General features: G+C 39.0%; 2 protein-coding genes across 2 annotated transcripts; one reads left to right on the forward strand and one right to left on the reverse strand.

The window, feature by feature from the left end:
- Positions 1-154: 154 nt before the first annotated feature.
- Positions 155-10,228, reverse strand: dtl (denticleless E3 ubiquitin protein ligase homolog (Drosophila)). Its single transcript, XM_056764534.1, has 15 exons — positions 10,094-10,228; positions 9,815-9,940; positions 9,634-9,726; positions 8,978-9,039; positions 8,630-8,750; positions 6,893-6,958; positions 6,702-6,802; positions 6,370-6,443; positions 5,943-6,046; positions 5,752-5,856; positions 4,714-4,826; positions 3,753-3,842; positions 2,846-2,984; positions 1,979-2,574; positions 155-1,872 (listed from the first exon to the last, which is right to left on the reverse strand). The coding sequence occupies exons 1-15, from the start codon at positions 10,146-10,148 to the stop codon at positions 1,756-1,758; spliced, it is 1,962 nt and encodes a 653-aa protein (XP_056620512.1). The 5' UTR covers positions 10,149-10,228; the 3' UTR covers positions 155-1,755.
- A 777-nt stretch (positions 10,229-11,005) lies between these two features.
- Positions 11,006-24,866, forward strand: ints7 (integrator complex subunit 7). Its single transcript, XM_056765341.1, has 20 exons — positions 11,006-11,219; positions 11,426-11,555; positions 11,710-11,856; positions 12,018-12,155; positions 12,618-12,664; positions 12,747-12,946; positions 13,696-13,818; positions 14,868-14,985; positions 16,668-16,802; positions 16,896-16,993; positions 17,838-18,077; positions 18,170-18,307; positions 18,614-18,820; positions 19,812-20,006; positions 20,141-20,244; positions 20,975-21,043; positions 22,600-22,732; positions 22,828-22,926; positions 23,035-23,220; positions 23,354-24,866. The coding sequence occupies exons 1-20, from the start codon at positions 11,126-11,128 to the stop codon at positions 23,645-23,647; spliced, it is 2,895 nt and encodes a 964-aa protein (XP_056621319.1). The 5' UTR covers positions 11,006-11,125; the 3' UTR covers positions 23,648-24,866.
- Positions 24,867-26,509: the final 1,643 nt, after the last annotated feature.

Raw genomic sequence — 26,509 nt, forward strand, 5'->3', positions numbered from 1 at the left:
AGATAACTGACAAGAGCGTTCGTCCAATCAGCGTTCGAGGAAACAGTAGAGACCGCCCTTCGACCAATGAAATGCGTGCTTTAACGGATTGTTTGTAAACATATAGAAACTCACCGTACAAAAAAATAACAAATGGCCTTCAAATCTGAACTCATGAGCAAAATAAGATATTTATGCACCATGTCAAAACATCTGTGGAAATGAAACATACTATGACTTTACACAGAGAAATGTGTACAATACTACTTTAAATGGCATATTTGGGAATACAATAACAACTGAACTATTTAAAGTTCAACAGTTTGGAGCAGTCAGGCCCTTAAAGTGACAGTTCACCTCAAATGAAAATCCTGTCATTTATTCACCCTCAAATTATGCAGGAAACCAAAGCGCTCTGAGGCACTGACGAGTATCATTGTAGTTTTGTTTCCTACCATGGAAGTCAATGGTTCTCCAGAACTGTTGGGTTACAAACATTCCTACAAATCTTCTTTTGGGTTTAGAAGAGTAAAACGTAAACCGGTTTGAAATAACTTTAGGCTGAGTAAATGATGACAGAATTGGCATTTGTGGGTGAACTATCCCTTAACATGAACAAATTACAATGTGCTGAACATGTGCTCAAAAATACAAGGCAAAATGAATTAAGGTGTAAGAAACAGGACAGGTCAGATTCCAGACAATTCTTAAACCACACAAACCTACAGAATGTGTACTGTACAAAGAATATAGTTAAAGAAATATGTCTCAATGTTCCTTGTCATTCTTACTGTGGGAGCAAAATGTTCGAGTGTAATCTTTTGAGAATTTTGGAAGTTCATTATAGAGGTTCAATATTTAAAAGGCTCGGGGCTATTTGGAATTGGATTAGTTATGTAAAGTGCTGCTTTACAATCAATAAACTCATGACATGTTTTAGGAGACAAGCTCAAATAGGACTTTACAGATTTAAATTACAAATAATATAGGTTTTATGAAGTGTTTATACAAATCTTTGAAAACTACACATTTATAATGCAACAGCTTTAAAAGGTGTTGGATAATGTAAGGGTCTGGACTTAAAGGGACAGTTCACCCAAAAATGAAAAATCTGCCATGAATTACCCAGTCTCTAGTTGTTCCAAACCTGTATAAAAATGTTGTTTGGTTGAACACAAAGATATTTGGAAGAATGTTAGCAACTGAGATTTCTGGAACATCATTGACTTCCATAGTAGGAAAAATTATAACGGTAGTCAAAGGTGCCCCAGAACATTTTGCTTTCCTAAATTGCTCAAAACATCTTTTGTGTTAAAACGACCAATACAAATATTTGCAATTATATATGGTAGTCGATGTCTCAGGAATATCAGTTGCTAACCTTTCATACAAATATCTTTGTGTTAAACCAAACAAAGAAATGTATACAGGCTTGAGTAATTCATGTCAAAACTTTCATTTTTGGGTGGACTATTCCTTTAAGTTACACATTAAGAGCACCATAGACATGAACGTTTTTGTATAGTTTAATTTCTGGCGTCAAACGATTTAGTCTAGTTCTCTTATGTTCACCTAATTCTCCATCTATTCGACCCTTTCTTCTAAGAAATGAAATTTGTACATATGTAAAAACATACAACTAGGTAAAAATATACAAATAACATATATAAATACAAGATGTATCAGCAAATTCTTCAAAGTTTAAAATGTTCTCTTAAATCCCAGGAGACCTGGACTAGAATTTACACCACTGAACAGTCTCAGATCTCCGGAAGTTCAGTCTTGGGTTCTTTTCGTGAAGTAGCTGGAGATTTTTTTCATAGGTCTGGAGGGCGATGCTTTTTGGGCTGGTGAAGGGGAGAGGACCTTTATGGGATGTGGAGAGACTGCTGCCTAAAAATAAAAAGACAAACAAATAAATCTATATACTTTTATTTAACTTCAATATACAAACACCCTTTTATATGTAGCAAAAGCATATTTGCATGGATTTACTCACTGGGGAGCTGGGCGTTCTTAAACACTCTCGCTTGTTGCTAGGACTTTTGGGTTGAGCTGATCCTTTGAGTTTTTGGCTCATCACAGAGAGCCAGTCAGTCTTTTTCGGTGAGCTGTTCTCTTTACCAGCCTGAACAGCCGAGCTCAGACTCCCCTCTCTTTGCAACCTGAACACGGCATGCTTATTCTCTTTAGAGGAGCTGTGTGAGATCTCTGAACTCCTGCTCCTCTTGGCGTCCGGACACAATTCTGATACCCCGTCAGTCTCTTCTCCCACAACAGAAGCATCACCCGTTTCCAGTCGTCGCTTGGCTCGACGTTCAGAGCAGGATGCCTGGAGGACAGCTTTGAGCACCTTTCGGCATGGAGACGCGCCGCTGGCGGCTGGGGAAGTGCCGCGGCTGATCCACTGCTGGATGGATGAGGCCAATTTGGGGCTTTTGAGTTTTGCCACAGGAGCAGATGTGTTTGATGGGAGGGGCAGATCAGCACCAGTTGGGGCACAAGCAGCAGGCTGCGGTGAAGGCAGACACGCAGATCTCTCAGACTCCAACATAGCACTTTTGGCTGGAGTGACAACAACAGGGCAGAAAGGACCTAAGACGGCATGGAAATTTCAACAATTACATGATATTCAACAGAGAACATAAATCAGCCAAAAAACATAATTATTTTGTTTTCAGATAATAAGGTAACGCCTTCTATTTGCATTTTAAAAATATATATTAAATTTCCATACAGGCTAATCAGAAATACACACGAGTACTTTTTCAGATAGATCCACGAATGCAGACTTTTTTTATATTGTAAATTCAAGCAAATTCCGGTTGTGCTCTTAGATACAAGTTCTCTTCATCATAAACCCTACCATGTGTTCTGGTAGGTGTCTGGATTTTACGAAGTGTCCACCCAACAACATTTGCATCTCTGTTCGAAGTGTTTTCTCCATCAGGTTTGCGGTTCAGGCGCCAAATCCTAACAGTGTTGTCATCAGAACATGAAGCAATCTGAAGGAAAAATTTAACATTAAACACCAATATACCTTTTCAAAGGTTTATGAAGTACACATAACTTTAACTGACCAATTATCTTAAATTCCTCAGTTTTAATAAACATTTTATATAAAATAATTTCTAATAAGGGATGCACAGATATGTAAACTTTGGCCGATAACCGAGAATTCTTTAACATTGGATGCCCAATACCGATGTATAGTATCTACATATTAATATAAAATTCCCAATGACTGAAATAAAAGGTAAAATGTGGACAACTGCTTTTATTTGAAAACATTTATTTGTACAAAGCCTACTTTACACTAATTAATGATTCTTTAACTTTCACACTTTTCTGGTATATTTTTTATTTAATAAACAATAGTGTTCTTCCGGAGCAACCCATAAAATAAAAACTCTTATTAACCACGTGTCTAACAGGTCTTAAGATAGAAAGTGTTCAGACAGTAGTCCGATTCAAATAATATGGTTTCGTTCCTATAATTTACACATTCATAAATGATGTATCTACATCAACAATGTTTTGCTAATAGCAGTATTTGAATGATCATGACAGAAAGCCCGTACTGTACTGGATTTTAACGGAGCAGCATGTGGCTGATGACTATAACCAGAGGAAAACACTTATGATTTCTCCCTATGCGCCAAGGCCTCAATTTTTATATTGCCAATAATTTATCATGCATCCCTATTTCTAATACAACATAAGTCAATTCAATGCTTGCAACAAATAATGCAAAGCAAGCCATTTTAACTAACCTTGGTGAAGTCAGTTGGGCACCATGCCACTGAAGTGACTTCCTGGCTATGACCCTGAAGCATGATGGGAGGTTGTTTTGGGTCAGCAATCTAGAACAACAGAAATGGTCAATATGCGCATGGTGACTCGAGACATATTCTCAAATAAAGGTAAAAGGACTTAAACATAGTTGGGCACGCCACTATTGCCTGGTTCACAAAGACAGCAACAGAGTTGTGAATGGTAGCATAGCAACATCCGGTGACATGAGTGACCATTGGTGACAGGAAGTGTCATGACGAGTAACAAAGTTGAGGTTTGCTCAACTTTATGCAGATGATGAGCGACTTTCTGGATAGGCTCCCAATAGGAGCAAAGCAGCAGAGCTCACATCATCAGTCTTTCATCAGTTACTGCGGTGTTTGTTTGGAACTTATTAGAGCAACCAAAGCTAGGATCAAGGGCTGGGCAAAAATAAATGAATCGTTTTTAAAACCCAATTTTAAAAAGCAGAGAATCTATTTTTTTCTTCCATTTCATACGTGAATGTTATTGCCAATGCTACCCACTAGATGTCACTTTTCTTTTTGCAACTGGTTGATGTTACAACAGGGAGCATATCGTTCATTAATTCCTGAATTAACATGGCAGATGCAGGTGTGTCTTTGAATTTAACATCATCTCGTAAAAGGCAGCAGTTCATATCATTGCAGCCTCTCTTTACAGCTAAGTCTTCATTTCGTCGTTTAATTTACCATTGTAATGTGATGTTTACTGATTTTTTTTTTGAAATATCTATAGGATTGTATTAAATCTACAATCATAGACTCGAATCAAGAGCTTGTGAATGGGAACATCAGAATCGATACCCAGCCCTACTAGGAACGCCTTCTTACGACCTCGAGGCAAGAGACTCAAGACACAAGAGACAGGGTCACTGGCGGTGTGAACGCAGCTGTAGTTTGCTTGGTAACTCCTCACCTTCCACATGTAAGCATGATGGTCACTTGAGCCACTGGCCAAAAACTGATCATCTGGACTGACACTGGACTTCACATAAAATGAGGAATTACTATGGCCTCTGAATACGGCAACTGTGAAAACAGAAGAATTTGTAAACTGTGCAGTAACACTCACACATTCTTATTCAGGTCTTAGGCCGTGTTGAGACTTGACTTCTCTTTTAAATTATAATCCTTTTAAGTAAACCGCGTTTTAAAAAACATCCTGTGCGCGTTTTCTAAACGCCACCACCGGTGTCTTTTTCTGCAGCTCAGAGCGTCTTGAGGTTGAAAAAAGTTCAACTCTTCTGCCCTACGTCAGAGCCATTAATAGAGAGAGTTCTGCCAACGGAAGTCCAAAACGCTGGAGTGTCACAGGAAGTTGCAGTTTCTCTTTAAAAACTTTATTTCATTCTTTTATTCATGAAATGGCTTTCGTCTTTAAAAGGGTTAGAAGTTTACCTCAGTAGGTCTGTTTAGTCGCAGCTCCATGCGCTACTAGTAACTTCCAGGAACTATAGAAACTGTGAAAAAACTGTTCCATTGGAGTCAACGTAGAAGACGCGACTCTCTCTGTCAATGGCTCTGCCCTACGTCAAGCTCCTTTTTCACAGTTTACCAATGACAGAGACCTGTCATTTGCATAACAACATGCAAGGAACACGATTGGTCGAGAAGGCACAAGCTCAAATTAATAAAATTGTAGTTTTTAAATATGTTATAAGTTGTTGCAAATACGCTTTCTGTTTGTAATTAAAATAGACTTGCGTTACGCTGCTTATCTGTGTCTCTGGGTTGCATTCGTGCACAGACGCTGCATGCGAAGTCATGATGTTCTGCTCATTTTTGTAACCAAACGCTGCCAATGGGCTTTTTTGTCAAGTCTGAACACGGCCTTATACTGCACATTTGGAAGAAAGACTTTAGGGTGAACAATTATTTTGAGAATTAAAACAAAGATTTTCTTGCTGATGCATAATCTTGCAAATGTTACGAAACAAGTACATTTTTATTTTACCTGGAGTTGTTTTTAAACCACTAATGTTGAACATGTAGATGTTGTCATCTGTGCAATTGGAGAACAGCCTTGAGCCGGTGGAGTCCAGAGAAAGACCAGAATAACCTGCAGGGGAGGAAAATAATGGTTATAGTCAGAACGCAAGTTTCTACAATATCAGTCAAATAACAGGGTGGACATGAGCCAGGCACCTAGTTTGCGTGTGCAGGATCCCGGGTATGGATAAGTCTGCAGGGGGTGGGGGTTGTGGTGGTATGCAGTGTAGTTCTTCCTCAAATCCCACATTTTAATGGTCCTATGAAGAGAACACATTTTTAAAATGTTAGGAATTCATGTTAGTAAGAATAAACTGCTGCTGGTCTCCTTGTATTACGCTAAAAAAAATAAAAAAAATGCTCACTTAGAGCATATGGTGTGCACACTTTAAAACGTTGGAGATGTCAAAGCAAGTTTATAAACTGTGCATTAATATAAAATTTGTTTTGCAAGTCTGATCTGACAGAGGACTCCATGCGAGTCCGGAAAAACAGGAAAGACCGCCCACCCCTATACTCAAGTATAACAGCTTGAAGCCTGTTTATACCAGTCAGGTCTGTACAACACTCCAACACCAATTACCCATCAACAGCTCCTGAAGAGATGAGCCTGTTATCGTCGCAGAACAGAACCACTGTCACACCCTGCTGGGAGTCCTAAGAGATGAAAATATATCGTCAAATAACACTTCATATTATTGTTTCACAAATATTCTACTACATGACATGTAAACACTTTATTTTCTAAATGGCACATCATACAGCTTTCCTGTAGCTCAGTGGTAAGAGCATTGCGGTAACAATGCAAGGTTGTGGTTTCGATCCCAGGGGATTGCACACAAACCCATGTATAAATGTATAGGATAATCGCTTTGGATAAAAGCGTCTGCCAAATGCATAAATGTAAATGCATACCACCGGGGGCGCCATTCCACGTCTCTTCTTTGTTTGGGGCGTGTGTCTTTCAGGTTTCATATGGGCACCGCTGATCTGTTTCACTTGCCTGTAGAAGCCATCTGTGAAGGGCGCAAAACATTTTGTAAACTTTGAAGATCACGTTGACAGTCAAGAAATCAACCAGTGAACGAATCAGAACGCAAAAGCACCTTTCTTACTGCATCTTGTATCCCAGACCATAATGTTCCCATCTCTGCCTCCAGTGCTGAATACAGCTGTTTCAAGCATCAAAAGGGGAAAATACAATGTTATTTTGAGATGAATGAAAACAAATGCTTAAAACAAACCCTAACCCTTTTTTAAAATAGGATGTAAAACAAAGCATTATGCAATGACAAATGTTACTGTGGTACCTTGTTGTACCAACTATTATAATTACCCAATTCGGACTGGCATTTTGAAAATATGAGTTCAAATGTTTAATGTGCAAATATCTTATGCTAATGTCAAATTAGATTGCATTAACAAATGGCACCCCTTGAGTAGTTTATATTAGGCCTACGTTAAATTTTATTGTAACCAGCAATAATTCATTAAACAATAATTGAACAAAAATAATCCTGTGGCCTCAAGAGACTTCCATACACAGGCACTAGATGGCGCATCTAAATCATTCATACAGTGTTTTACCTTATTAATCCGCTTGTAATAAAGGTTCTGCAAACCTGATGTTCCAAATATGGAAAGAGGCATTACATTTTTGTCACATACTTAATCACTAATCACTGGTTAACTGGCCAATCATAGCACACCTAGCTTTTCAGAGCCATGAGCTTTATTAAAATTCTGCACGTTTCAGAGAGGCACTGCAAGAAGGTAGATACATTCTCGTTTGGCTCTCAGCGGAGGCGGTCGCATTTTTCACTCCCCCTCCTTGTCCTTATTTTCCCTGCTTTGTATCGGTTTTTCTCACCACTTTCCTCATGTTATGCTGTATTTTTCTTCTTAATCCATTTCGTTACACTCTATGTAATGACAATGTGTAATGACAATAAATTGAATCCAAATCCAAAATACAAGCTATGTGGAAAATACAGCGTTTTTTAACCTTTAATCGTGTATACACATTGCATTACATCAAACCAAGAATAATATTAATTTGAACCATGTCATATGACCCCTTTAATAAAAAAACATGACACCACACGCTTTTTACCAAAACAGTGGTATTTGATGTCTATTTTTCGCAGATTCTAAAGATAAAGATAACTTCCAAAGTGATATTCTGAATGAAGCGGTCGCTCTGTCTGAATCAATGATCTATATAAACGACTGGATTACATCTAGAGTGCTAAACCAATGGCAGGAGGTGAAGCCCCCGGATGCGATCGTGCAGCCATCTTTGTATGACTTAAGAACATATAGAGCCTGTATTTAGATTTCAGAATAAGCACATGTCACAAGTTGAGTCGTCTCTGATCTGATATGTACGCTACTGTAATGAAACCCATTTATATAGATTAGTGATCTGCAATTTTAACGAGTATGTGCGTAGACGCACACATCATCTAAACCCCACCGCCTAATCCCATCACAAATTAAAATAAAACTATTTATGCCATTTTCGGGGGTGACCGCGCCGAGGTAAAAAAGAAGGGAAAACTGTAATTATCAGAGGAAAAAATCATATGTCCATGTGTAACGTGGTTATACAGTTCAGGTTTAACTCAAATAACCGTCTCACAACTTTAACAGTCATTCTAAAAATGAGTAACTTCTGATTTATTCGTGGCACTAGAAATTGAAGCAATAATCAAGCACATAGCATTATAGGATAGAATATGACGCAATGGCAGATTTGCACATTTTGTCAAATGTGTTAGGTCATCCCGACCCATGCAAGTGGGATTAGTGTACCATTTTACAGATAATAAGTGTAAGGTAACCTGTCTCTTGCTTTGAGAAAGCCACCGATTTCAGACTGCACTGGTGTCCTTTAAACGTTCCCAGCAGGTCGCCAGTGATAACATCCCACAGACGTGCGGTCTGGTCACCGGAGGCGGTCACCTGTAGATTAATATATATGTATACAGGACACAATTACAACTACAAACGTTTCAGATAATTTTCTATGACAAGCCATTATCATACATGCTGACTACACGATGAACAAACACGTCTAACTAATACGTCACTCTAAAATGGATGTCAAACTACGTTTTGAAGAAAGAAAAACAGATCTATATGCAAGGTGAACAAAACATTTGATCGCTAAACAATAATGTAAAACTCACCAAACTGTTGGTGCCAGGAACCCAGGAAATATCAAACACTGCATTATCATGGGCCTGCCACTCTAGAAAATAAAACGTTTTAAATATATCAGATTAATAAACGTGAACTGAATTTGATTTTTAAATATGCGAGTAAGTATCCAATATGTACATATGTAGTATTTAGTTGTTTAATGTGACAATATGTAGTATTTCAAGGGATAGATCACCAAAACAATTAACTTTCTGTCATTTACTCACCTTCGAGTTGTTCCAAATCTGTATACATTTCTTTGTTCTGATGAACACAGAGAAAGATATTTGGATGAATGCTTATTGCTTAGAACCAAACCGTTATTGAACCCCATTGACTGCCTACCACAGAGGGAAAAAATACTTAATATATTATTTATTTTTCTCGACACAAAAGAAGATATGTTGAAGGATGTAGGACAGCAAACTAGAGCATATTTTACCACCATTGTCATTTTTCCTACTATGGTGGTCAATGGGGTACAAGAACTGTTTGGTTACAAACATTCTTCCAAATATCTTTCTCTGTACTGAACCAAAGACATGTATACCGGTTTGGAACAACTAGAGAGGGAGTAATTCATGACAGAATTAGTTTTATTTTGGGTGAACTATCCCTAACATGTAGATAAATGAGAACCAACCCTTCAGAACGGAGCTCTTATATTCTCCAGTATTGAAGATGGTCACAAATCCTTCTTCATTTGCAACAGCAACGTTGTTCAGATGCCCGGGGGCTAAATCATAATAAAAACATCACAAAATGTAGATCTTTCAAGAAATGAGATCTGAACTTGTATGGACTGTGTTTAGTTAAATGTGTACCAGAGGAAAACGTGCATCCAAAGGGCGGCACTGCAGCAGCTGAGGATCCGTATGAAACATGTTCATCGTGTCGAGTGCACTGAAATCCATCCAGTAAAGATGAGAGGGGGAGATCCCGACGATTATCTGATGATTACAAAAGATGACATGTTTGGAAAGGGTACAACAAACCACGATCAAACTTAGAGAGATCCATGTGACGATCGAGGGACAACTGGCATAGTCTACAAAGGCCTTCGTTAAAATGTTTTCTATGAGCGGATCTGAAGCTGCACTTACCGTTCCATCTTCGTCTTAAAATCCCTCGATCAATAACATGGTGAAAAAGAGTCATCGCTCCTGTCTGATCTTCACTAAAGTTAGATGGGAAGTGATCGGTTTTCGCGCGAACAATGAATAAGGGGCGAAGACGAATTCCGCGCCAGTGTGCGTTCGGCGTTCTGATTGGCCAATGCGCAAGAAGACCGGAAGTTTTGAGCATGAAGACTGGATTGGCTGTGGGTTACAGGTTCTTGCCATGATCATTAACTTCCACTGGGGGCCCTCTGCAGCCCACGAAGGACGAACTCACACAATTTAGAGCGTTTTATTTATTTATTTAAGCCTTATTCATTTTTTGAGGTGTTATTTTATTCAAAAAGATAACATAAAAAATATATATATGTTTTTTACTGTGTATTCCAAGTAATATCAATCAAACTGCAGTTGGGTTGTTTTCATTAAGTAATAATAACAAATAAATCATTAATTTTTGCATTTTTCCAAGTCTTCCAAAAAACACATCTTTTAGAAAATTATTCAATATGATTAAATAGTATTACATATGCAGATCAGAAGGAATCGGAAAGACCTTCATTGAATTAAAGTTTTCTATACACACATCCAAATACACAAGCATAACATAAAACAACAAAACCGAAAAGGGAAAGTGAATTGACAAGTGACAATTATTTCAATAACTCTAATTCAGTAACTTAATTATTTGAAACAAAGTAATATTTATAAATAAGAAACGTTTGTCAAGTGTAATAAACCTTATTTGTTGGTTGTCGTTGTTTTTATGGTCGTTACTTTATCTTTTTATTGCAAAATAAAATACACTCATGATCAGGGAAATAAAATACAACGTTTTCTATTCTAGCAATTCATTTCAGCGCGACGTCATATCCGAATGGCGCGTGTCACGTGACCCTCTCTGCAGCCGGGCAACTAGCGTTAAAGTTCCTGCACACTATAACGAATACATATTGCATTTATCCTCAGTTTGTCTCACAATTCAGATCATCTACAGCCCGCATCGTAACAAAAACAATGTCCCTCTCGGCAGCGCGCTCGTTCCTGTCTGAGGCCGCATACGGCGAACAGGAGCTTGATGCTAATTCAGCGCTAATGGAGCTTGATAAAGGTGCACGTGTGTTTGTTTATGTTTGTGTGTTTATCGGATCATTTAATGCATGCATTATGCATCGCCTGTTAATAAATGATGCAATTGTTTGATTCTGTGTAGTCTGTATAATCAAATATTTAGATCTATTCTAGTCATTGTAATGACTGCTGCCATTAACGTTACACACACATCGTTATTCATTGCTTTCTTGACCTCAACAAAAGGTTTGCGGTCTTGCAAGCTGGGGGAACAATGTGAAGCCGTGGTCCTCTTTCCCAAACTCTTTCAAAAGTATCCCTTTCCCATTCTCATAAACTCTGCCTTCCTGAAACTGGCTGACATTTTTAGACTTGGGTAAGTGTGAGGAGTACAGACTGTCATCACAATCACAGAAATCTTACTTCACTTTAATAAATAAGTCAAGATATAATATACATATTATAAACGCGTATTAATATTGTGGAAAGATGGCTGATATCCTGAACAATACCTATCTCCATCCCACCAGGAACAACTTTCTGCGGCTCTGTGTGCTGAAGGTCACACAGCTGAGCGAGAAACACTTGGAGAAGATTCTGAACGTAGATGAGTTTGTCAAAAGAGTGTTTTCGGTCATCCATAGCAATGATCCTGTTGCAAGAGCAATAACCCTCAGGTTCACTGTCTTCACTTCGCTTTATTCTTCAGAATTCTTTGTATTTATACTTTATTTCAATCCGGTTATGCCAAAGATCATCCTTTGAAAATAAAACTAATAATAGTAAAACAACATTGTGGCACACTTTATGAACATGTGTGTGTTGTTCGTATTGACAGAATGTTGGGAAGCCTCGCCTCCATCATTCCTGAGAGGAAAAATGCCCACCACAGCATCCGACAAAGTTTGGACTCCCACGACAATGTGGAAGTAGAGGCGGCGATTTTTGCAGCCGCTAGTTTCTCGTCCCACTCAAAGTAAGAGTGCTGTGCCATATAAATGCTCTGAAAAAAGGGAAAAAGAAATCACATTATTTGAAAGTTTTGCCTTATATGTATTAAAAGGATAGTTCACCCGAAAAAGAAAATTCTGTCGTATTTTACACACCGTCCATTTGTTCCAGACCTATATACATTTCTTTGTTCTGCTAAACACGAAGAAGATATTTCGAAGAATGTCAGTAAGCAAACAGTTCTTAACCCAGATCGACTCCCATAGTATTTATTTCCTCCACTAAGGCAGTAAATAGGGGATGAGATCTGTTTGGTCACTGGCATTCTTACAAATATCTTCCTTTGTGTTGAACAGAACAAATAAATGTAAATAGGTTTGGAACAAACTGAGTTAGTCAAATACGACAGAATTGTCTTTTTTGGGTAAACAATCCCTTTAATTTGTGTCAACGGCTACATGGTTTGTGCCTCTTTCATTCTTTACAGAGATTTCGCTGCAGGAATTTGCAACAAGATTAGTGAGATGATTCAAGGTATGTGACATCATTCAGAGAATGTTTTCCATTAATGATGTGATCCGTGCCTGATCTGCTCTGTGTGTGTGTTTGAATCCAGGTCTTGACACTCCCGTGGAGCTGAAGCTCAAGTTGATTCCGATGCTTCAGCACATGCATCATGATGCCGGTCTGGCCTCCTGCAGTAGAGAGTTACTACAGGAGCTGGTGTCCTCTTACCCGTCCACAGCCATGCTCATCGTCACTCTACACACCTTCACACAGCTGGCCACATCCTCACTGGTCGATATCCCCGAGCAGGTCAGACTGTTTTTTCTTCATAGTTTGTTGTCAACGCTATTGTTTCTGGGCGTTAAAAATGTAGGGCTGTGCTTGGAGATCAGACTTCAAAAAAAAGAAAATTCTGTCATCATTTACTCACATTCGAGTTGTTCCAAATCTGTATGTTTCTTTGTCCAGATGAACACAGAGAAATATATTTGGAAGAATGCTTATTACCTTACAGATTTTGCCCCTCATTGACTTTCATAGTAAGAAAAATTACAATGGTAGTCAAAAGTGCCCAAGAATTGTTTGCTGTCCTACATTCTTCAAAATGTCTTCTTTTGAGTTCAAAGAACAAAACGATTAAGTATTTTTTCATAATATGGGAGTCAATATGGGGGGCAAGATCTGTTTGGTTATAAGCATTCTTCCAAGTATCTTTCTCTGTGTTCATCAGAACAAAGACATCTCGAAGGCGAGTAAATGATGACAGAAGTTTTATTTCTGGGTGAAGTGTCCCTTTAAAGCTTGGTCATATTGAAGGCCTGACCTCCTTTCTTTATACAAAGACAGTCGGCTGTTGTAACATCACAACGACCATGATTTGTTACTTGATACTTCCATGCGTTAATATTTCAGTTGAACCATACCAGAATTAGCTGTGCAACAAAGGGACGGATGGCAGGGGTTAAACTTAAAGTTAACCAGATTCACATCATCCATGCTAATGTAGTGCTATTCTGTGATGTCCACTTCACTCCTCCTCATTTTGTTCTCATTTCTAGATTCATCTGCTTCTGCAATACTTGAAGGAAGATCCCAGAAGAGCAGTGAAGAGACTCGCCATTCAGGACCTCAAACTCTTAGCCAAGAAAGCTCCTCACTTGTGGACCAGAAAGAACATACAGGTCAGAATCACTCACTGTGTTGATGAGACGGCTGGTTCTAAGATGGATTTACAGACCACTTTGCTAGAATCTCTTTCCTCCTTTTGACCTGAACATTGTCCTAATCCTGTACGACTTTCTTTCAACTGCAGAACACGAAAGAAGATATTTTAAAGAATGTGGGTTACAGAAACCTGTTGGTCCTCATTGACTTGCATTGATTTTGTGTATATACAATAGAAGTGAATGGGGAACAACGGGTTTTAGTTACCATCAATCATCAAAATATCTTCTTTCATGTTCTTCAGAACAAAGAAAGTAAAAAAAATACAAAATATTTGTTTTTGGATAAACTATTCCTTTAAGGGGCAATATTTGTATGCCCCTGGAGTAAGATTTGAAGTTATCCGTCTGCCGGCGTATTTTATTTAAGTTGTTCACTTTAAAATAAAAGTGTCATGATAATTAACTCACTTATGACATACATGTGTGTACACGTGTGTTCATTTCTTCTGTCGAAAACAAATAAAGGCTGATGAGGAAGGCTTTCCAGGGCTCTTCTCCCTATAATGCACTTAAATGTGGGGTTGGTGCATAAGATCCAAATTTCATTTTCATTGCCGCTTCAAAAGGCTCTACACAACACCAGCCGATGAATAAGGGCGTTGTCTAGTGAAACGATTGGTCATTTTCCGAGAAAACAATAAACTTATGACCTGCTCTGCCTCGGAGGTCCTTTTGAGCCATTTGAAGCTGCGATGAAACTGATGTTTGGACCGTAACCAACCCCCCCCGTTTAAGTGCATCATATGGAGAAGAGACCCTGGAAAGCTTTCCTCAAAAGTCTCAATTTGTTTTCGACAGAAGAAATACAAACACGGACGCTTTGAAGGACATGTGAGAGAGTGAATTATCATGAAATTTGAATCTTTAAGAGAACTTCTCCTTTAGTGTCATTTTGTGCCTAGCAATGGCTTTTCTCTTTGACTTTATTCTTTGACTACTTTATCTTAAAAATAAAAACATATATATTTCATATTTATTGGTTATGTGTTGTTATGTCTTTGCAGGTGCTGTGTGAGTGTGCTCTCAACACGCCGTACAACAGTCTGAAACTGGGCATGCTGTCTGTTCTCTCCACACTGTCTGGCACCATTGCTATTAAACAATACTTCAACCCTAATACAGGTACAATTCCAGAATTGTAGACGGTTTCAAAGTGACAACATAAACAAACGTTACATCGGTGGACTGCCCTTTACTTCCGGTACATATTCACAAACAAGAGAATATTTCTGAAAACAAGCAAAAGAAACAAAGAACCGTTACTTGGCTTAACTTGTCTCTCCAATATTTAGACTGCATTACCAAGCTCAATTGCTAGATGTTCAATAACATTGTTTAATAAAATGCGCATACAACAAAATTCAACTACTAGTTTTTAATACAATTATTACACAATAAAATAATAACATTTTTAATATAAATGAATATTACATACTGTAACAAATTCTCCATAAAAGGAAGGAAGGAGGCGGGAACCGGCAAACATTTAAACATTTAATAAAGTAATATAACAGCCGGCGGCCCCTCACGGACGACCGCCGGCGAACAAAACATAACATAAATATAAATACAAACATAACACAAGTTCGGGCCCGGTCCTCTCTCTTCGACGGTCCTGTCGCTCGTTCCTTTTATATGCTCCCATCTCCTACGTGATTCGAGGCCGGTGTGCGCACAGCTGGCGCTAATTCACAATTACTCACCGGACTCGAACCACGGTCTCGCCCCGCCTACTCTACTACATACCCCCATCACCCCTCACAGGCCGGGGGTACCCCCGTGACTGTGCAAGCTCCCTCCCCCTCCTTCGGGGGGGGTGGGGTGGGGGGTATGCAGCGACGAGACAACGGAGACGGGAGCCCTCGGAGCGACCGGAAATTTAAAGTCCGGTTCCCTGACATTCTGCTGCTCGTTCCTCAACCAGCCGGAGTACTCTCCTTCGCGGTGCCTTGCGGTGGCCCTGGGGCTTCAGTGGACGGCTCGACCGTCTGCCCCCTGGCGGCCGGCGGTGGCTCCTCCTTTATCTGGGAGTCGGGGCGGGTTCCCCATCCCCTGCTCCTCCCCCTTGGGCGGACGGACGCAGGCTCCGACCTCTGGCAGGCGGTGGCCGCACTCGGCACTTCCGCCTCCTGCTCCTCCCCCTCGGGGGACGGACGCAGGCTCCGGCCTCTGGCGGACGGCGGCAACCCCCCCGCTCCCGCTTGGACGACAGCCACCCCACCTCGACCCAGGGGCGCGGCAGCAAAGGTCGCCGTTCCACCGAAGGTTTGACGGTGGCCGCACTGTGCACTTCCGTTTCCCCAGAGCCACCGCTTCGGGCAGCCACTGGCGGAAGCCCTTCGTCCGCGCTGCCCGAACTCTCCGGCACCGCGAGGCCACTCGGTGGCGAGGACTCTCCGACAGCATGTCTCTCCTTCCTCCCGGGTTTCGGCACCACTGTAACAAATTCTCCATGAAAGGAAGGAAGGAGGTGGGAACCGGCAAACATTTAAACATTTAATAAAGTAATATAACAGCCGGCGGCCCCTCACGGACGACCGCCGGCGAACAAAACATAACACATACATTTTATGAAATCTAAATAGATATATTATTAGACACTAGCCAAACAGACCGGAAGTTAACTGCAGTCCAGTCACGCGCATCAGATGAAATGTCTGTATGAGAAATACTGATTATTTGATTAAGTTGAATCCATTCTGTCTCAGATAGACTTGAATTTTTTTTTGGTGTGACGTTTGTCTGGTGAAATGTGAACTTTTTTTCACCTGATGTTGATAGCGTTTACACTTACGTCTCTTTAGGTGATTTGTCCCCGGCACCCCGCCAAACTGACCTGGTAAAGCTCGCCCAGGAGTGCTGTTACCATAGTAACCTGGCTGTTGCGGCACATGGGATCATAGTGTTGACCAGTATCGCCGTTTCCTGTCCGGAGAAAGGTTGGTGACCTCCTGATCAAACATTCAGTGGATTGCGTTCTTTACAGAATTATGGAACAGTAAATATCTTGTGTTTTAACCGATTTGCTTTAGAGGTCATTCAGCTAGAGCAAGAGACAGTCATGGGGGTGGAGTCTCTCATTTTTCTCTGTAGTCAAGATGACAGTCAGAACGCACAGGACACATTAAAGGTGAGTTTAAATTGACACCCATTTGCTTCCCTTGACTTCACAGTTTTTAATCCGATTTGGGGAGTAAAATAAGGTTTGGTTAACATGGTGTAAATGGACTTTGCAATTTTGTTGTGTAGCAAAAGTTGGTTTATAAATCAATATCAAAGGCACCATTTTCCCTTCACATTTACCTAAATGTTTCCCCACATTTTTGAATAATGGAAAATGCATCTACTATGAAATAGCACAAATGTGTGCAGAAAGTCTTTGCCAGTGTGCAGATTTTATAAATTAGTGTGTTTTAATCTGAAACTTTCAAAAAGTCTACAAGTATATGATGTCTAGTTAAAAAAAAATCTGTTCAGATGTCTTGCAGTGTATTCCAGCCTTAAGGGGCCGTTCACATTTTGCATTATTTTCGTGTTATTTTAAGGGGTCACAACTATTACCCTTTGTTTTAGATGTAATGCAATGTGTATACACAAAAAAAACGCTGTATTTTCCACATACCAAGCTTGTTGAAACGTGCAGATTTTGTACAAAGTATTTTTATTTTCAATGTAGAAACGCAACTTTTTTTAGGTGCTTCGGCGCGCATGGAGATAAATTATATTTCAACTTTTCAGAATGCCGTGTGAAAACAGAAGAATGCGGCGTAGCTCGCGGTTTCCATTCGATTTTAGATGCAAAAAGTGAATCATCTCCAAGTTCACATCTTTCTGGGCTACTATTGGCTGCTCGAAAACATTTCAATTACATCAGATTTTAGTTTTGTAATGAACAAATATGTTTGGACAATTATATTTTTGTTCACAAAAAAGTGTTTGGATGCATATTCAACTGCAAAATCTTTCTACGTCAGACGGCCCTCACGTCTCTGGTGAAGATGCTGAAGAGCTGTCCACATCTGAGTAAGAGCTCGGTGGAGCTGCTGTTGGGTCAGCTGCACTGCGCGTGCGACTCCGCGCGGGTGCTCATGTGTCAGGCCCTGGCTGCCATAGCAACACAGCAGCCGGTGTTGGGAGAGGGAATGCTGGGAAATCTGCTGGACCTCTTCAGCGTGGCCGGTCACAGGACCTCGGAGAAAGAGCAGGAGCTTCTGGTACGCAATTCCTACACATTGGATGAAGAACAATTACTATACAACAAAAATGTGCTTTTAAGTTAATTGTCCTTCATCATTTTTTCCTCCAGGTTTCTTTGGCAACAGTTTTGTTTGTGGCCAGTCAGGCATCGCTCTCAGCAGAGGTTAAGACTGTCATTAGACAGCAGTTGGAGAATGTGGCCAATGGTTGGACTGTGTACCGCATCGCCAGACAGGCGTCCCGCATGGTAAGATTTCCGTGAGGGGAATGAATGGACCTCTATTGTGGTGTCATAGACTCCTGGGTTTTGAAAGAAATGTGCAGCTTTGTAAAAACAGGTCCTGTCTTTCAGAAAGTCATCTAAAGTAAAAAAGCTTTCTTGCATTACAGTTAATAAAAAAATTAGCATTATCTACTATGTATTGTAAATACTGTTTAGCATTAATGTCACAAGTAATCCATCTTTTCTCTTGGTTGGGGTTGGAATGCCTGAGCTGGGATGGTCAAATGATCACTTATTTCCACTCCTTTCCAATCTGGTGTCCGTCTACAGGGCTGCCATGATTTCTCCAGGGAGTTGTACCAGAGCCTTCGCACCCGTGTGGCCTCCGAGCACTTTTACTTCTGGTTGAACAGTCTGATGGAGTTCTCTCAGGCGGAGCATTGTCTCAGCGGCCTGTCGGATGGAGATTACAGCGCGGCCATGACGGCCATCTCTGAGGCTCTGAAATCGCACCAGAAGGGAATCGCGTCTCTCACGGTCAGAATTTGACAGCTGTGGTCCTTTTGCTAGAATAAGTAAAACACATCATAGTAATGATGACTGTAAGTCACCATCCATCTACAGCTCCAAAACTGCAGTTAAAGCTGCACCTCAAAATGAAAATTCTGTTATGAATTACACCCTTTCTTGTTGGTCCAAACCTGTTTAAATGTCTTGCTTTGGTTCTAAACAGAGAAAGACATTTGGAAGAATGTTAGCAAGGGACATTTCTGGGATATTTTTTACTTTCATAGGGGACAAAATTACACAGGTTTGGAACAATTTCAGGGCGAGCACATAACATACTTTCATTTCCTGGTGGAGTATCCCTTTAATAGCGTCACTAATATCTTAATTGATTAAACCTGTTTAATATAAAAAAATATATATTAAAAACAAGTGGTCGGGTCTCGCGTGCTTGGAGAGTTCGAAGTTGGAGTGCACATCTGCATACAGTCCACCATGTCAGGTTTTTTTTTTACAACATATAGTATGTAAAATGTATTTTTTAAAGCATTTTTTTGGAAAAAGCACTATATCTGCACGTTTAAAATACGAATGTGAATTTTGAAGAAACAGTAATTCAAATCGTAAGTGAAGAAAAGGCTGTGTACTCAACATGTTCACATGAATATGGTGATATTAGCGCTATCAATTCGTTTTAAATCGTTTACTATATTCTGATTTAAAAGTGCCAAATAAATATGTAAATGTGTCCTATGGTGTGACAACAAAAGTTTAGGAAAAAACTAGCAATGAAGATTAATCTCTCTATTATACTTTTTAAATTATAGGCTGAATCAATTTTAATAATACAAAGTAATATATTAATAACAGTTTGTGAAACACCATATGACACAAAAGGTATATTTGCCAGCTACTAAAGTATTGACTGAATATTGACCATATCTAATTTTTTTAACGCATTTATTTTATGCATTTGTCCATTTCTATATAAAATAAATCCATTTTTTGTGACTGACTTCAGGCAGCCAGCACTCCGCTCAGTCCTCTGACCTTTCAGTGTGAGTTTGTGAAGCTGCGTATAGACACGCTTCAGGCTCTGTCTCAACTCATCTGCACCTGTAACAGTCTGAAGACCAGCCCGCCTCCTGCCATCGCCACCACCATCGCCCTGTCATCAGGCAGCGAACTGCAGCGCTGCGGTCGCATTTCAGCACAGGTGCTCAGACATGCACATCAGTACATCTGTCTCTTTAGGCATGCTTTGTTATCAGTTCTCAGTTAAAGTGCTTCAACATATTTATAAACCGTTATGTTTTCTTGAGTGTATGATTATTATTATTTATTTCTCAGATGAAATTATCCATGGATGAGTTTAGAGGTCTGGCAGCTCGCTATGCCGACCTGTATCAGTCTTCATTTGATGCGGACCACGCCACCCTCCGTAACGTTGAACTGTATCCTTTTATTCTGTGTGCAAGAACAACAGCGGGCTTGTGTTTCACAGGTCTGCTCTAAACTGGTCTTGTTTTTAAATGATTGAATATGTTTGATCATGAAAATTATACAATGATTGAAATGTTTAGTCAATCAGTGTGAAGATGAAATATTAATATTCAGAAAAAGTTCAATAATATTTTATGAGAGTGCTATGTAGGCATGGGACGGTATGAGATCTTTGCGATATAATAGCTTTCCACAACCGATAACACGGTTTCACTGTATGTTGCCGTTGCAGCTTGTAAGAAACTTTTTTCCCCTTTGAACACAATTTCTTTTTTTTAAGCAACACAAAATATTTGGAACATTTGCAGCTTGCTTGAATGCAAACATGCATTTATAAATATAATTAAATCAAGTGCAGATAAGGAAACAAATTAAGCATAAACAATTCTGACTTTGAGGCGACATATAAAACTACTCTTACCTCAGGAACGGTATAACAGGAATATTTTTTAACTGGGCTTTTAAAGTCTGGATTTTCCATTTTCCATACCCACTCTGTACCAGGTATTGTGTCGCCCCCAGTTTGGGTCCTTAAAATATTTTTTTCATCTTTTACGAACATTGAAACTGTTTTGATAGTATTACACATTTTCACACTATGTAGTACCCAGTTCGTTTTCCGGCAAACGTTGTTATACCTCCTGCTGAACTGCTCTGTACTTTCTTTAAGACTTTTGTCAGACAACAGCAAAGCTGCCTGCTTGTGTCATACGTCATTGAGGCTTTAATACTCGATCCACACACTGCCAGGTAAGATAAGATAACACTTCCACTCTCATTCGTAAAGTACATCTTATATTTAAGCTACTTGAAATATATAATCTATTGCTATTGTTCTTTATAATGTTATCTTGTTTCATTAACATCTCACCTGCAACGTTTAAATGCTTTTTTTTCATAAAAAGCAAATGTAGTTTTTATTTAGCTTGTTACAAACCTGTCAAACTGTATGTTATGAAAGACATCGCATGTCATCTGGTCGATAAGAACACGATAGATCAAACAAAACTATGAATTAGATGCAGGTACATTCACTATTTTTGCACATAGCACCGATGCTACAGAGGTTTAAAGTTTTGTAGCACATGAAAAACAGTCTGTCATCGAGTGCAGGTCATCACATTAATTGACAGGTTACAGAAAGAGGACATTAACGTTATACAAGTGACTAAATTGGAGCCATGGAATTTACATTTTTCCCCAAATTTACTATACAGTATTAAATACATTTTGTACATAAAAATACTGTAGTATTCACTACATTGAACTGCCGTAAAATTCTTGTATTCTGTAGTATATTTGAACCTTACTATAGTAAATATTAAAATATACTTTAGTGTTTATTACTGTTTATACGTTTACAACAAGTTAATTATTTTATCATCTGGTTCCAGTTAAGCAGACTTTTATTTTGTCACGTGGTCGCAAAGACACTTGAGTTTCAGTGTGTTTGACAGTAGCTTCACTCAAACAGTGAAATGCTCGTAAAATAACAACTCTGAACAACTCTGTGAATGAAGTTTAAGTATTCATGTCCTCGTATAGTAAAATACAGACAAATCCACGAGTGTCATGCTTGTAACATGCAGACGTGCAGAACAAGCAGAGGACATATTTATATTCCGTGATTTATTCTATATTTTCCCACATGATGCAGATCACAGGGCTGTAGATCACTGGACTCGATGCAGCCGGAAAATAAGTTGCAATTGCAAAAACTAAATAAAAACGAAAATAAACATTAACCTCAAACACCAACAAGCACGATGACAAACGCACTTCACATCGGCTCTGTCTAAAGCCCCGGTCACACAGATATTTGTCGCATGCAGCTGCGAATATGGGCAGGGAGCGCCAGGGTCACGCCCTTGGGTGAATAATGTCATGCCGTAACGAATCCATGTGGTGGCACGTCTTCACCTGACATTAAATATTTAAAACATTCGCGAGTTCACCGAACTTGAACTTTGGAACGCAGCGGCTTGCACAACTTTGCAGGAGGAGCTTGCGCTACCGGTCTGTCCCATTCGTATGCCTATAACCGTATGGAAGTCAATGGAGCAAAAAGGCAGGTGTGACTGTACCTTAATGCACCTGCCAAACTGTATCGCACACACTATTAAATGTATTCTTAGCACATACCGATTTGTTTCGTAACATGTGCGACATAGATTTCGCACCTTACAGACCTGGATATGAGCTACAGTAAAAGGAAGATTATCTTTGACTAATGACAGAGATTTAGGAGAGTCACAATGAAGCAAATGTGTTTTTGTTACTCCATTCTTACGATTTCTCTCATTCAGTTTTCAGGAGTTTGGCACACACGGCTCTGTTCTAGCAGAGACCGAGTATGAGCTGAAGATGCTGGCTGTGTTCAATCGTGTCCTGGAGGAAGTGGAAAACTTGAGCAGGAAGCACCCCCCCGTCTCTTACCAGGTAATGTTGGAAGTCATGGGCCGCCTTATAGACGTCCAAACATTGCGTGCGAATACAATAATTAGATTTTGCTTCATGTTTGTTTGTGTCTTAAGCACACTGGATGCATCTGTGGTGCTGTCATAGCCCTTTTGAAGGTACCGCTGTCATTCCAGAGATATTTCTTCCAAAAGCTCCAGTCCACCAGTATTAAAGTAAGTCATCTCATTACGCTTCATGCATTCAGATCTTTTGTGTCCTCTGCATGACCTTGCAGAATTTCTATTGCTATTTACACATTTGAAATCTTTTTGTTGCCGTAGCTTGCTCTCTCTCCATCCCCGCGAACAGCCAGCGAGCCCATCCCAGTGCAGAACAACCAGCAGTTGACTTTGAAGGTGGAAGGAGTGGTCCAGCACGGCTCGTCTCCAGGATTGTTCCGGAAGATTCAGGCTGTGTGTCTTAAAGTGAGTTCTACCTTACAGACCAAACCAGGACCCGACTTTAAGGTGAGTCAACCGAGAGACCAAAATATGTTTTTCTCCTTTGGATCTTGTCCTAGCATTAAATATTTAGAACCATACATGAGTACTGTCTGTTCCTATCTAAACAGTAGAAATGTTTTCTCATGCATGATTTTAGATTCCCCTTGATTCCAAGACGAATGAGATTGAGCAGAAGGTAGAGCCTCATAACGATTACTTCAGCACACAGTTCCTTCTCAACTTCTCCGTCCTGGGCACTCACGTCGTGTCTGTTGAGGCGTCAGTTGTAGACACCAGTGGCGTGGAATGGAAGACGGGACCTAAAACCACCGTATCGGTGAAATCTCTGGAAGATCCGTATTCCCAGCAGCTGAGGCATCAGTCACAACAGCAGCAACAGACTGGAACTCAGTCAGGCCCTCAGAGGAACATTCTCGCCCGCTTCCAGTGACCTCTCATTCTCCTCCTGTATTTATAACTGATTTATAAGGTTTTGTATTATCTCATGTTTACCCTTATAACAGGTCAACTTTTTGGGGGAACATTTTTCTATGTATACCAGCTTGACACGGTGTATGCTGCTTAATAAAACAAAATAACTACTCGAACATATTTGAGTTATATCCATAAATGCTACAATATTGTAATGCTACATCATTTTGACATTTTTATGATAGTCTTACATGAAGCTGATTGTCGCCCTCATCAGTAAAACAATTTTACCTAAAAGCACTGAGCCCTACAAAATTTTTGTGTCCAACTAAACAAAATCCATGTGTAATTTGACAGATTTTCCACGTGAATTTTTCCATTTTATAATGGTAATAATTACAAAAAAAGACTGCAAATTTACAAGACAAAAAGGGAAACGTGCAATTTTACAGTTTATTTTTGGTGCGCCAGCTGGCAGAAATTTCTCTTTTTAACAAATTTCTATTTTTTACAGTTTACCACTTGAAATAGTCAAAACTATAAAGAACAGAAAAAGCCTGCTAATTTACAAGAAAAACGGGTGAAACTATTTATTATATATCCTTGTATGCTGTAATTTTACAGGATTAAATATTATTTTACAGTAGTCTATATTTCTGAGAGCTGCAAAATATCTTATTTTAAAATGAGAAACTTTTTCATGAGGAGTCGGGGATTTTTGGACCCTACTGTATTGTATATTGTTGATAGATTATGATGATTGTTAGCCAAACATTGAGAAACAAAAAATCAAATATGAGTTTAATGAAAGAACAAAAATTGTTTAACATTCCTCACCTAAAACAGAGCAAATATTTATTATTGTCTGTTTCGTGGCACTGTTGCCTCGGGTTTATTGAATTTCTGAGTGTTTGTGAATATGTGTGTGAGCAGGTTTATGGAAACAATATAAAACAAAGTCTTGCAGTTGAATGTGAGTTATTACAGCTTCAGTATAAGGCACGAAATGCTCAGGAACACAAGGTGATGAATGAGTTTTGGTCTACGCCGGGGACTTCAGGTGGCTTTAAATCAATGGTCTGATACATTTCATCCATTTGTTTGAAGATTTTTGAAGACATTGTAAGTTAGAATATATATTTTAAAAATGTATTTGTATTAACATAAAACTGGTGATATACAGCCTAATGTCATACATTTTTATTTACATTGAATTAAAAAAGGCTGGTTTAAAAATTCCAATACGGTTTGCTTCAGCCGAATTTAAAAGAAATATGTGTAAAGGCAAGGGGGAAATTAAGAAAGCTTAATTTGCATTTCTATAATGTAAAACATTCCCATAAAACCAGAAATTTTCTGACAGCTTAGACCCCAGAAATAGTTTCCCTGTAAATTTACATTTAAGGAAATTATTTGACTGTTTTAGGCTTCCGTATTTCAAAAACAGACTCTAAAAAATCCCATAGAAATCACGGAAATATACCATAAAAACATGTTGATTCCTGTTTGTTTTTAATTAAAGGTAAATTTTGTACCGTATTTAAAAAATATGTGAAAGTGTGTAAAAAAAGATAAAATTCTGTATAGTTACTGTTTTTTTTTCGGTTTATATGTAGTCCATTCCTGTCCAGTGTCTGTTGAATTTCAACAAAATCAAACCTCAGGATTGATAAAAGTCATCCAACAGCAATGTAAAAGACTGACAAAATGACAATGACATAAAAATCTTTAAAAACTAAAGTACATGTACAAATATTACTCTTGTTTTGCTTAAAAGTCTACATGAAAAATACAGAACATCTTTTCTGTTATTTTCACCTGTTTCTCTAATTTTCATTTTCTGATACTATCTTATAATTTGAAATTTGGGAGAAAAATAGTTAATAGTTCACAGAATTAAACAAAAATTGTACTTTTACCTCCTCACATTCCTATGAACAGTAAATAAAAAATGCCTTAAGGTCTCTTATTTTTTTCCCACAGTGGTATACAAATATTCATAAACATTTTGAAGAATATTATATATTCAAACAGGAAACATTGTGGGGCTAGGAGAACCGAGATCCCACTGTGATTGTTAGTTTAGCTGGCACAGGCCACGACTGATGCCACCAGCCAAAGCCAGTCCACTGAACTTAATGAACCAATGAGAGAGAGAAATGAGATTTACAGTCCAACACACACCATTTTAAACTGCTTATTCAGTTTACATTGACAGCTCTCAATTACAGACATCAACATAGAGACGCACACATTTTACAAGCAAAAATCACAATCACAACTACACAAACCCGTGTTTCTAGAGTAATCCATTTGATGGTAAATTGAGATGACAAAAATAGTGGGGTAAAATATGGTGACTGTTTATATGCTTTCTCGTTTAGAAGGATGACTTTCTGCCCTGATACCCACAAGCATATTTGAATTTAAGCAGCTGCAACAGCAGCCCAAGGACATTCGTGTGATCCACAGACAGGTCAAAGCCTTGCTGAAATATTCAATACAAGAACAGCCCTGCTCCTCTTCTATAACTCACATCAGTAAGAGAAGGGCTTTCCATGACAAACTATAATGTTTGACACCAGTTGAATCCAGTTTGTTTTCTTATTAAAAGTCATCTGTGCATTCCATATTCCATTAGTCGATAAAACCAATTATTTACAGTATATTTTACCAAAACGTACATTTAAAGTGCCTGTTATCAAAACCAACAGCTATGCATTTGTAGTGTTTGGGTTGACCCTCGTCCTCAACAAACTCAACACACTGCACACGTATCCTGGAACATTTCAGAAGCTTTTATATGTGGCACGACTGCCAACTATTTATTTCGAATTATGATCAAGATTGACAATGCAATGTCATTTAGTCTCTACTTTAT

Source organism: Triplophysa dalaica, chromosome 13, assembly GCF_015846415.1.
Source record: "Triplophysa dalaica isolate WHDGS20190420 chromosome 13, ASM1584641v1, whole genome shotgun sequence".
Taxonomy (NCBI): Eukaryota; Metazoa; Chordata; class Actinopteri; order Cypriniformes; family Nemacheilidae; genus Triplophysa; species Triplophysa dalaica.

Bases quoted from the DNA above. Each gene is read 5' to 3' on its own strand.
- dtl (XM_056764534.1), bottom strand. From the start codon at position 10,148: ATGACTCTTTTTCACCATGTTATTGATCGAGGGATTTTAAGACGAAGA. The intron at 9,941-10,093 runs GTAAGTGCAGCT...TGTAATCATCAG, and splicing joins TTTAAGACGAAGATGGAACG to ATAATCGTCGGGATCTCCCC. The intron at 6,047-6,369 runs GTAATTGGTGTT...TTCTCTTCATAG, and splicing joins TCTTCAGGAGCTGTTGATGG to GACCATTAAAATGTGGGATT.
- ints7 (XM_056765341.1), top strand. From the start codon at position 11,126: ATGTCCCTCTCGGCAGCGCGCTCGTTCCTGTCTGAGGCCGCATACGGC. The intron at 11,857-12,017 runs GTTCACTGTCTT...TCGTATTGACAG, and splicing joins GCAAGAGCAATAACCCTCAG to AATGTTGGGAAGCCTCGCCT. The intron at 20,007-20,140 runs GTGCTCAGACAT...TTTATTTCTCAG, and splicing joins GCGGTCGCATTTCAGCACAG to ATGAAATTATCCATGGATGA.